This window comes from Amblyomma americanum, chromosome 2 (assembly GCF_052857255.1).
Source record: "Amblyomma americanum isolate KBUSLIRL-KWMA chromosome 2, ASM5285725v1, whole genome shotgun sequence".
In the NCBI taxonomy this organism is placed as follows: Eukaryota; Metazoa; Arthropoda; class Arachnida; order Ixodida; family Ixodidae; genus Amblyomma; species Amblyomma americanum.
Window position 1 is genome coordinate 37,847,228 of NC_135498.1, and position 12,458 is coordinate 37,859,685.

Here is a 12,458-nt window from a genome sequence, read left to right on the forward strand (position 1 = left end):
CGATATGCCGCTAGGCTTAGCGGCATGGAATGAGCGCTCTCGCTAATTCCTGATAATGCTATACCTACACGTTGTTTCCTCGGACCCAGTTTATTTTTCCTCTTTATTAACGGTTTTTCTTCATTTGTCACCTCTGCCAAAACAGTCAAGTATGCAGATAATAGCGCACTAATTTTTACAGACAAATCAAATTAATTCGTGCTATAGAGTCGGCTGTAAATACCGACATAATTCGCTTTTCATCTTTGTTTAGCGAACCTAAACTAGCACTAATCAATGCCGATAGCATCTAAACACTCTTTCCTTCTGAAACGCTGTCAGCACATACGTGTAAACTTATCCTGATAGTATAATATACTCAAGATTAGCCGCCGTGGTGGCTCAGTAGTTATGGCGCTCGGCTGCTGACCCATAAGACGCGAGTTCGATCCTAGCCGCGGAGGTTGAATTTTGATGGGGGCGAAATTCTAGAGGCCCGTGTACTGTAAGATGCTAGTGCACGTTAAAGAACTCCAGGTGACCGAAATTATCCGGAGCCCACTACTACGGCGTTCCTCATAGCATCAGTTACTCTCAGACGTTAAACCTCATAAAACAACCAAATGATCACGAATAAATCGGCACGATTAGATATTTAGACGTCTTTATGTAGATGACAAATGAAGCGAATTTTTCCATATGAGTAAACTTTCTTTGGAGTATTTGCTGGCGCCACAATATTCGCTATAGCCAATATAAGCACGACCTGTGGACGATGCATACTTGAATCGAAGACCGATTAGCGATCGCTGTTGTTTGATAGAACAAAACGAAAAAAAGTGAAGAAATTACACGTTTTCTTTGGCGCATCAATTGCTTTCAGGCATCTTTGAAATTAATGGCCAGGAAATACGACGCAAAACACCGAAGCTAGGGGAGGCGGGGATTAAAAGCACATCATTGCACACATCATCTTTCTTATTTATTAGCTTTTCCGCTGACTGTATAGGGAATTGTAGTTAGAAAAGGACATAAATGAAATTAACAGATGAAAAACTGCGTTGAGATTTAGATACCGTGCTCTCCTGCTTCGAACATCTTTATTTAGCGTGACGATAAAGTTGCATGCAAAGTAAGCTACAGAACAGACAGTGTGACAATTGTCACTTTTCGTGATTCACACCACTGTAGGGAACATCGGCACGAATTCTCACAACCATAGTGGAATTATGAACATAACACTAGTGTCACTCTGTCACAGCGAAAGAGAGGTTATGAATCCTACAATGTGTGCATAAAAAAGAGTGGGCGGGTTTCTTTTATCGCTGATTTATGTTTATCGTTTCACTTAGGCACTAACTCACGCGCAAGCTGATCCAAAATCACATCTTTACTATGCCACAAGTAGACAACCCCTGCATTTGAATCGGCTAATAGCATATTTTCAACATGAAAAATTACCGCTGGGAAAAGCATGTCCACAGTTACACATTTCGTCTTCGGCAAGGTCCATTATCACAAAAGATTAACTACTTGGCAACTCGCGGCAAAGTAACCCCTGTGTTCAACTAATCCATGCAGAAGCAGTCTCCTTTTCTGCAACGGGATCTTTCTTACTCTTTCTGTTTTTGTAAAGGTGCTCTCCGTAACCGACATTTAAATGCTTGCGAGGTCATCAGCTCTGTCATTAAAAAAAAATTTGTTTAGTTTTGACGTCAGTGAGCGTAATAGAGCGGCGATTAAAATCAGCCTGGAGCCAAGAAGTATATGATGGAACAATCGGTGATGCAGGCGACCTATTTCTTGTTGTACGGTCCTAGGCATGTGCATGTAAGAATGGCGGGATAAAAACAAGCGTCTATGTTTGAATTTATTCCTGGGCACGGAGACAAAGGAATTGTGTTGTCTTTGATTCACTTCAGGAACGCGTTTTTTTCCTGCGTCTTTTATAGTTCATCAAACATAATAGCTACTCTTGGGACTATTAATTGAGACAGCTTAGTTTGTGGAATGATGACGTGTAACGGCTCGAAGCACCAGTGGACCATCAAAATCAGGAAGAAGCTGGTGAGGCTTAAACTTGAGAGGTACCTGTAAACAAAAAAAACAAAACATTAGAACTTACAGTGACAGCTGTTTGTAACTTGAGACGACTTTGAAATGAGCTTGCAATTCTTTCATTGACAGAAGAAAAAACTCAGACTTAAATTATACGGTTCCTGTAACTTCTCTTTGTTGACTACACTGCTATGTGAAAGATGTATAATTTAAAAAATACCAAAGAATGCAGAATAGGTAAACACCTGGTGGAAGAGAGCTTCTTTGTTATTCTATTAGAGAGCATATCGTAAGCCATGCGAAACCCCGGGCCAATAGCAGAATTAAACTTTTAATGGGCCGAAAATTCGCCTTCCATCTGGACAGATTTCGTCGTTTGATGGGCGAGCGTTGCACTGGTATCACTAAAACACCACTTGAACCCCGAATCCTGTATAATTTCTGAGCGTTTTTTCATTACCACGGAAGCTAATGCAGCACTTTTTAACCCCCATTCTTTCTATTCCCTGCCGGTTTCATGTACATTAGAAGTAGCTGCACCCACCTAATGGAATACCTCCAAGTGCTGCGAATACATGCGATACGAATACGTTGTTCACACCTCTTGGTAATTATAATATAAGGCTCGAAATATGCATCGCCGTTACATCTGCGACCTCACTGGTGATATCCAGAGGATTTCAGCTATTTTTTATTGTTGTTGTTGTCAAAGGTTCAGTACTTGCCATTGTTTCCTGGCAGGTCTCAAACCTGACGTCACGGAGAAGTGAAACTAGAGCCGTCTTGGCCTGCAGCATTCCCAGCCGCATGCCGACGCAGTTTCTTGGCCCGGCCCCGAATGGCATGTAGGTGAAGGGCCGCACGTTGTCCTTATTTTCTGGCAGAAACCTATGGAACAGAGATGAGCACAGGTTCATCATGTCAACAACCCCCCTTGGCTACACTGCGAAATGTTTTGCAGCAATTTCTAGCGTGAATGTAAGGCTTATTGCGTCCACATTTCGCTAGCCGTCAATTCCGCGCACTCTTGAGAGTCTGTGCACTACGTATCTTTGGGCGCATTTCGCATTTTCCTTACTTCACTTTTCATCCAGTCCATCAAAACAGCGCTCAGTTCAGTCACCTTAGTTGTCGGTGTTTTATACGGGGACGCGGTATCTGAATCAACATCGCAAGAAAATTACTTGATGTACATTTGTTCTCTGCCTTTCGTCCGCTCGCGCTGTTCTCTGCCCAAAATGAAAAATGTACACTTGGCCCTTTCGCTTCTTCGGCAGGAAGACGCCGAAAAATCCGGTAGTTCTCCAATGAGCAAACTGCTGGTGGAGAGCAGATGCCAAACATTAGACAGTTTAGTATTACGAGCTTTGCGGGACACAGTGCTCAGCGAAATAACGCGTACTGAGGGCGCGTGCGCACAACGTTACCAGGCAAATCACTTTAGCGTAAGCACGCTTTTTTTTTCAAAAGTGAGCGTTGCGGCTTTTGAGGATTTTCCTTTGAAACCTATCAACATCGCTCGATGCCAGAACTGCATGCTTCAGAGCGGTACTCTGCTGTTACGGTTGTGGTCGGACCATTTACCGGCAACTGCTGATGTTGGTTTTCCCTATGGTTCACTTTGCTTCGAAGAGAAAGCAAAAGCTAACGCTTTTGTTCGTGTTTTAGGTATATTCTTTATTCTTGGTCATTTATGTCGATTAGGACCTCAAAATCCAGTAATAACGCACTGAACGTAACAGAAATATGTTTTCAGGTTTGTATATGCTTTGGGAGTTTCAAAATTTTAAGGCAGCAGTTTAAACTTGATTTCGCGAAATAGTTTACTGCTTGAATTAGCGGTAATGAAAATGTCTCGTGCTCGAGTGCGTTGCTGTGACTATTCTGTTAACTTGAGGACGCTTCTGTGTTTGTGCTTATTTCACATCATTTTTTGACAAGGTTCTGAGCCACTGCTTGGGCATTGTGGAGACTCAAATGAGAGTAATTGTATTAACAGGCTAAAAAAGTGTTGTATGCATTACTATTTGTTTACTTGCTGATGGTGGCAACTGTCACAACAATGCCGAGTGCCTATATGTAGGGTAGATTATGCTAACGTTTCATAACCCCTCTATTGTAACACGTTCTCTCAGGATAAGCTACTCAGCGTAACTTAATTTGCTTTAAGTGTGCTCTTGCGTAATGCTACACTAAAATATTTGACTTTAACCAAAAGGATAGCAACCTGGAAGGCATTAATCATGTCCGATTCGATCAAGTTCCGCTTTGCGGAACCTGCGAACTATTGAATGAACTTTCATTTGTACCTAGAATGGAAGATTGTAATACCCAAATTACATCAAAACGAGCAGCGATGACAATTCTTTAAAAAAATTCATGAGACACCCGCCTGGTCCGAATGCAGTACATCATACATTTTTAACTCCTTCATATGTAGGCTCGTTTCATCGCATCTTTTTCACAGCTTCCCCTGCCCAAACGCTATGAGCTACAACACCTCTCAAATCCCTTCTTTCCAGCAGGGATACCCATATAACTTGTGGAAATAAGCGCTGGTTTCAGAAGAAAAAAAAAAACTCGAATTGTGGGAATGTTACCACCAAAATATGCCACCCCAGCGTTACTTTCTTCTCCTATTTACCAGTAGAAAATGGTGAAACATGATAAAATTCAGTGATTTCCGTAAATAGCCTGAATCACTAGGTAGGAAGAGACGAACTCCTCATACCACGGAAAAGTGTTCAACTTCTATCGGTGTTTTCTTCCACTGAAATTCAAACATACCTCTCTGGGTTGTACTTCTCTGGTTCGGGAAAGTATTCGGGGTCGTGGTGAATGCCCACCAAGGGGATGTCCACACACATTCCAGGTTTGAAATGGATACCCGCTACTACGGTCTCCTCGGTGCACAGACGCATTATTCTGCGCAGCAGGAATTGTCAAAGGAAAGGGAGGAAATTAGCAGTTGTTTCACAGTTATCTGCATCAACAGGACAAGTTTATCTCAAGCCACTGTACAACAGTTCCAGCCAAATAGCGTCACCTATTGTTTTTATTCGACTGAGAATGCGCACACTGTACTTGCTACGCGCAATTAATTAAACAATGGATCTCATATGCTGTGAGCATGCATTAACTTACAGGAAAGTAAAAATATAGCGAACTGTCTTCTGGTGCACTCTCTAAAAGGGGCAAGTTTTGTTGCGCAAGGTATGCTGTATATCTAATGGCTAAAAACAGGAACACGCACGGTTGGAAACGAAAATAGATTCCTTAAATATCTTTCCTGTTGAAGCCTAACTCCTGGGCTTATCTGTTGCGTGTAATTTAGAGTCTTAATTGCGTCGTTCGTGCATTATAAACATGAGTAGAGCGCTGCTCTTTATGGGTGACAAAAATCTTAACGCGACGCCGTCATCAATAACTTCACTGCACCAGTCGTGGCGCTTATTGCGCTAAAGGAATATCATTCCACCATTACCGCATAGCTCATTAATCGAATCCGCAAAACAAACGTGAAATGCTGGTGATGTTCTTCTTACATACTGTCCGGTGTACAGAGGCGCATCGCCTCCTTGATGCAAGCCTCGAGGTATATCATCTCTTGCAGGGCATCGTACGTTATGTCACCCTGAAACAAGAAAAAAGGGCAAGTGAACAGAAGCTTTTAATGGCTTTCTGAGCACGGGTGAGCCGAGCATTTCTGTTTTGTCTGTTGTGCTTCCCGACTTAGCCGCGGTTTGTGCCCGGAAATATGTTTTGATAAGGAGAATACAAGTTGAAGCTTAGATTTGACGGCCTAATTCGTACGCTACTCAGAACGTTACGACTATTTTGAGTACTTAGACGACTGAGCTACAGTTCACGTCTAGTCGGCTTTAACTTTGACCACACTTATTGGATGGCGGTGATATTTTAATTGCCTGCAGAGCGCTTCAAAACAGTCCTGTTCTTCTGTGTGATTTTACTTTCAGTTCTTGGAGCTCTATTCTTTTATCAGTCATGAACTCACATGACCGAACAAATGTTTATAGCTGGCCATCCGGATTAGCACACTTACTGTGGCGACCCTAAAAGCGTCGGTTATTGAAAGCTACCGAGTTTAATATCTCTGGTTAGTGGGATTACAGGCAGCTTGATACTACTATGAAGTGCCATGGCGGATCCAGATTGTATGCATTTTTGGCTACAGAAAGAGTCACTTTACCGTACAGTTGAGTTGAAGAGCAATCAAGCTACATTACTCGACGGCACTTCTCTAGCAGGAACTTGGAGGACGAAAAGCTTCTGCTCGGAATTAGTCCTCTATAAGACCACACTTGGTTTGGACGTTCATTCAACCGTATTTTAAAGCGGCACTGAAGACGAATTGAAGTTGGTCTATATCGATAGATTGCCGCATTATAACGACCAGGACACTACTTTTACTGATTACACAGTTTTTATAGGCAAGCAAAGGGCAAAAAAATAAAGTAGAAGTGTCACTATTACCGGTCCCTTTCGCAAATAGAACGCGTGCGTCCACATAGTTTTTCTGGGCGCATCCAAGAGGCTAGACTACAGTGCCATGATCTTAAAAACAATGAATATTGAGTAAATTTTGACGTCGACGGCACGAGTATTACTTGAGGGGGGTGGAGAGGAATTTGAAAAATATACTTTTATCACTAATGAATGAACTTGTTGATGTCTGACAAATATCAGCGGAAGCAGAATGAGCCATGGAACCAATTTTCGCTGATAACAGTAATCGGAAGCAGCTCTACTTGGTGTCCACGGTCGTTCCTATTTGAAGCACTCACTTATTTCCAAAATAAACATTGCACGCACAAATTGCAGTAGCCTTCACAGGTACCTCAGCGAGTGCCTTGTCCACTTCGGCGATCGCTCGGTCCTGGCATTCAGGATGGAGAGCCAGGTTGTAGGTGGTGAGCGCAAGGGTCAACGAGACGCTCTCCACGCCGGCAACGAAGAAGACTATACCCTGGGCTGTTATCTCGTCCAACGACATCTCTGGAAAGGTGTTTGAAAAAGTATTTGCGAAGTCCTCATTTTTGTGTGTTTGTACACTATCAAGAGGGGGACTTTTGAGCAAGACCGTTCGCTATTTTTCTTTCAACGTGTAAACAATCCCTTATTAGCCCCTTTCGTAAGCTCTCTTAGCACTAGCAAAGAAGTTTTTTTTTTGTTCTTTTCACGCACCGGAAATCTAAAGCCAAAGTTATGTACAGTATCGCTTCATTACTATTTCAATTTTGTTATAGGTTCCTTATATTGTAACTACAAAAGAAGCTGATAGGAAGTAAAATTGTCAGCATAAAAAATGATATTCTCAGCAAAGCAAAAATGAACGGCACAAATCTTCTTTTCCCCTATTCTGTGCAGTTCTATAGCAACACAAAAAATTAACGCACGCGAGAGGTACGTCAGAGCTATCAATTTAACACTATTTTAACAGAAGACGTTGTCTATACTTCAGTATGAAAGCTATTGCGCAATGTTTTATTCAGGTTAAACCTCATCATTTAAGACCATTTATGTTACGTTCATTGGAATCCATGGGCCTATCTCATTGATCTCCAATTATCTCTGCCCTGCGCCAGGGGCCACAGCTGTGTCGCAGCACTCGCTTTTGACAAAATTTTCTAACATCTATATTAATGAATGTTAACAACAAGCACAGACAAAAACGAGACAGGGGGAACGAAGGACATATCTTACTACAGAAGCTGTCCCGTCTAAAAAGACAAGGTTTTCAAAAACTAGTGCTGTAGCCTGAATGAAGTCAATTGAGTGCTGTTGAGAAGGATGCGTCCCAGTCGGCCGTATCTTTTTGCTCTCCAAAGTAATTGACAACTACTAATTAGCCAACTTTTTTACATCTCGGCTTCAAGAATAAACTGTCAATTCAGAAGTTATAGTTCGTCTCGAAAAAAAGCTGGCTGAAGTGTTCGCGGCAAGGTACCATTTAGCCGGCTTTATTTACCGGCCTTAACAGAAAGCGCGCGAAATACAAAAGCCACCACTTGGCAGAAGTTAGCGTATGTCTTTCTTGCCCAGTGCACACGGAAAGCCGCGTAGGGGACACAGCTTTGGAGGAAAGCGGAACGTATTCAACGTTGGCATGTGCCAGCTTTCGTATTTTGCGGGATTTATTTTACGTTGTGCGTTGTGTTTATGGCGAATAAGAGGCTAAGGTAATTATGCTCCAAACACAGGGTGGAAAATACTACTAAGAGCGGTAAAAGGCCGTGCTTTTTACATGACTTTCTTTAAGGCCGGTAAAAAAAAGAATGTACATAAATGGTGCCTTGGTGCAAACTTTCAGCTTGTTGTTTTTTAAGGTGATCTAAATCTTTCACATTTATGTTTTCTTCCTAAAACCGCTACTTAACAAAAATCAGTTAATTAGTACTTATCGATTACCTAAGTTTCTACAACAAGAAAAAAAACACTGCAGACAAGTTCATGAGACTTTAAACTGCACTAATTGATTTCTCTTACCTAGGACACGTCGTTTTTTTTAAATTCTTGATTACCTTCAGGTGGTAAACGTGGTATATTCTACTGCCACCCAGCGAAATGTATCATTTAATGTTAAGATGTTCCTAAAAATAAGATGATTAGTCTCACTTTTCCTTTCGGCTTTCGATGATTTGTCGTCTCCGGCTGCTTCCCAGTCATAGTCTGCGTTCATAAATACCTGAAGGAAGTCATCTTCTTCCTGAAACACCGTGAGTATAAATGCGGAGCTCGCGGCAGAAGGAAGCTAACTGCAAGAGAAGGTCTTGTGGACTAAACTCTCGTGCGCTTGTTAATCCCTGTAAGCAAGCGCAAAATGACAAAGCTGTCGACCCATTTTTCACGACGACACTCAACGAGAAATAAAAAAAAATTCGCCATGAATTGCCTAAGACGAATGTCTGTAGCTGTAAATGATGGTGATGATGATGATCACCTCAGACTTAATGGCACACTCTATGTTGCTCCAGCTAAACGCCGTCGTCTTCTTCTGTGCCTGTTTATATATCTCCACACAGAGTTTAATGCCGCAGCTTCCTGTCTCTTCTTACGATTAAATTTCACGCCCGAGTTCAGAAAAGGCAGGTGAACATTTAATCTCAAAAACGGTCCGTCGGTCGTTCTTTGAAGAACTTGGCACCGTGACGTCATAGAAAAATAATATTTTATGTACAAAAACCGCGTGAAACTGCCTTTTTGAAAACTTACCTTCTTTTTTGACTCCCTCTCTTCTATCAAGTGTGAAACAAATGATCTAAACACATCGGTGCTCGATTTCGACGGGTAATCAGGTTGCAATGCCTTGTATATACCCGGCATGAGAACTGCGGGAGCAAAACAAAAAAAGTATTTTTTTTTTACAATTTGCTTCGCATTAGCTAACAGTGACAAGTATTCCGTAATCCATTTTTCTCTTTTATGCTGCACATATGCATGCTATAAAAGAAACTACCATTGGTAGAAATCAGCACTACGAAAACAACAAGACCCAAGAAGACCATGAAACCACGAAAATGAACAAAACCAAAAAAAACATTTGTTCTTTAACATGTAAATTATAACGAGCACCTCCTTTTTCTATTCTTGTGAGCTATACCTGCACCTGCTAAGCACACTGAATCTCTCTTTTGATTACGTCAAGCTTGGAAACAATATTAGGAATTGTAAATTAAATTTTTTGTATTAGCTTCTTCGAAATAATGCTGCTGGACATGTCTTCACTCTCCGGAGGAGCCATACAATATTGATATTCAGAAGGCTTTTTCGTAAAATATTATTTTTATAAAACTAAGTAGACATTAAGCTTCACCTTAGCCGACAGTAAATAGGAGCTGAAAGTCTATCCGTACAGTCAACTATATATGCATAACAACGCAATGCCAGATACAATGAAATGTTCGAGGACAGATCTTCGAACTCCAATGTTAATCCTGAACAATCGCGACATTAGGCTGGAAATTTGAGGCAGTTTACATGCCGGCTATCTCGGCACATTGCTGCATATAAATATGAGATGCATGCGACATGCGTCCTTTCACCTTAATTAGTGTATACATCTCATCTTTACTGCTTCTGTGTGTGTATAGAAGTTTGTAAATGCCTTGGCTAGTATTCACTAACAGACGTCACGTTGGCACACACAGTGCATGTTCTTCTAATAACTAACTGATAACTTGACATACGTTCGATTTTCATTTCCAAAGATAATCTAACCTATATCTGGAAGAATGGGTACGCACCTGGGGTACAAGGGCGGGATTATAACTGTCATGATTCGGGAGCGATCGCTTCGAGCATAGCGAATGCAAGCGAGCCATCTTGTTGCAATGCTCTAAATGTGAACGAAATGATTTTAATAGCCTAATTCAATACTAGCATTATTTCATTTATAGATGAATAAAATGTTCGATTTGTCATAGTGTGAAAGTCCTGAGAAAAATACAATGAATACTCACAAAGCATCAGCACTTTCCATCCGCCTGCGTTCATGTATATGCCTTCAAGACACCTGATTAGCGCATGGTTGGGCTCATTCTTACTGTCTAAATCAAGACTGTAGTTCAAAGCTGCCGTTGTATCCAGCGCCGTGTGATTAACCAGCCTGCAATAAACGTTTCTTTTATTACATCTCTCCTGCCCGTTTGGAGGGATCGACCAAATCACTCTATAAAACTTTATCCCGTCGCTCGACATGTTTGCTACCCGACCCGGCGATAAATATTGCATGCTCTTAACTCTGGCTTCACAGATGCTCTTTAGAATGCTTGAAAAGAATTAAGCGGGAAAGAAAATCCTCGGGAACTTTCGTTCCTGGCAATAATTTGTCATTTTTTACGCACCAGTGTTTTACGAATGCGATCAGAGTTGGTGAAAGGTCAGCGCACGCAAAGGAACCAATCACCTGAGCCGTGGAGATGTTATCTACGGCGGTCATCGTGATTGTCTAATGTTGTTCCTTTCATTCATGAATAGCAGTTACCCATGAAAAGATGGCTAAAGTAGTCGACTATTACGAGCCACTAATTCCAGCGAAGACAAACGTATCGCTATGGCAATGGTGCATTGGGGCATTTCAGAGCGACCAGAGTTTGGCAACCATGCATGTCAGAATTGGCTATACTTTGCACGTGCTTAGCGCAACAGCATTTACTCACTCGCTGAAGTTCACAGGCTCGTTCTTCTTGGCTGCGTCAACGATGCGAGTGGTCAGTTTTTCAGCAATGGTTTTGGCCTTGACCACGATCTGAAATGAGCGCATTTTTTATTTATTTTATTTTATTTATTATTCCTCAGAGATCCCTTGCGGTATATTACATGTGGGGTAGGGGAAAATGGCAAAAAAAATATATTACATAATTTAAAAAGATGGACAGTTGTTTACAATGATGAGAGCACTTCCTCGATAGCCGACTTGAGAAGCCGATGGTTTATGATGGCGGCCACTTCAGTCAGCAAGGCATTTCAATCAAGGGCTGTCATCAGAAAAAAAATGATTGCTGGTATGTTGTGGTGTGGGCACGTTGGGTACATACAGCGTTCGGGTGGTTATGGCGGGAAATGCGATGTGCGCGAGAGATGATTTGATTTGTTGCTGAAAAATTATGAAAGAATTTGTGAAACAAAGCGAGACGTGCTGATTTACGACGCGTGACTAGTGTGGACAACTGCAACCGTGATTTCAAACCTGAGATTCTGGTATTATAAGTGTAGTCAGATGAGATGAATCTGGCGGCACGATTCTGGAATGACTGAATAGTGCTAATTAAATTAGTTTGATGGGGGTTCCAGACAGAGCTAGAATATTCGAGTTTTGGTCTGACGAACGTTTTCTAGGCTAGTGATTTAAGAGTACTGGGTGTTAATGCAATGTTGCGCCGAAGGTACCCAAGGACACTATTTGCAGGGTTGGTTATGTAAGTGATATGGCATGCCGAAGTTAGATCGCTTGAAATATGGACGCCTAAGTACTTATAATTATTGACGGAAGAAATTGGAGAGTTATTTATATTGTATACAGGAAGGCGGAAGTTAGGACGACGGTGAAAGGAAATCAATTAAGTCTTGGAATTATTAAGAGACATGAGCCACTTGTTGCACCAATGTTGCACTTGTGAAAGATCATTCTGGAGGGCGATGCTATCTGATGCATTTTTTTTAGGGCGATAGGACACAGTCGGGAGCTAGCAGAAATATAAAGTGGTAGATCATTATTCTATATCAGAAAAAGAAGGGGACCTAGTACAAAGCCCTGGGGGATGCCAGATATCCCAGGTAAAAGGAATGACGAGTGACAGGTAGCATAGAGGAACTAATGGCGGTCTGTTAAGAAGGCGCGGATCCAATTAACCATCAAGAAATGCCGATTTAAGTCAGGCAATTTGTGAAATAAACGGCCA

The 12,458-nt window shown here is 41.7% G+C and overlaps 1 protein-coding gene across 1 annotated transcript in view; it reads right to left on the bottom strand.

Moving 5' to 3' along the window:
- Positions 1–1,062: 1,062 nt before the first annotated feature.
- The window catches only part of LOC144119633 (uncharacterized), a 45,556-nt gene continuing 34,160 nt past the window's right edge, over positions 1,063–12,458 (bottom strand). Inside the window, exons 19-27 of the mRNA XM_077652202.1 lie at positions 11,217–11,305; positions 10,518–10,663; positions 9,271–9,386; positions 8,674–8,764; positions 6,896–7,053; positions 5,583–5,671; positions 4,825–4,962; positions 2,763–2,925; positions 1,063–2,070 (exon numbers count right to left, since the gene is read on the bottom strand). Of these exons, the coding sequence (XP_077508328.1) occupies positions 1,978–2,070; positions 2,763–2,925; positions 4,825–4,962; positions 5,583–5,671; positions 6,896–7,053; positions 8,674–8,764; positions 9,271–9,386; positions 10,518–10,663; positions 11,217–11,305 (1,083 nt within the window). The 3' untranslated portion in view covers positions 1,063–1,977. The remainder of the gene's footprint in view (positions 2,071–2,762; positions 2,926–4,824; positions 4,963–5,582; positions 5,672–6,895; positions 7,054–8,673; positions 8,765–9,270; positions 9,387–10,517; positions 10,664–11,216; positions 11,306–12,458) is intronic.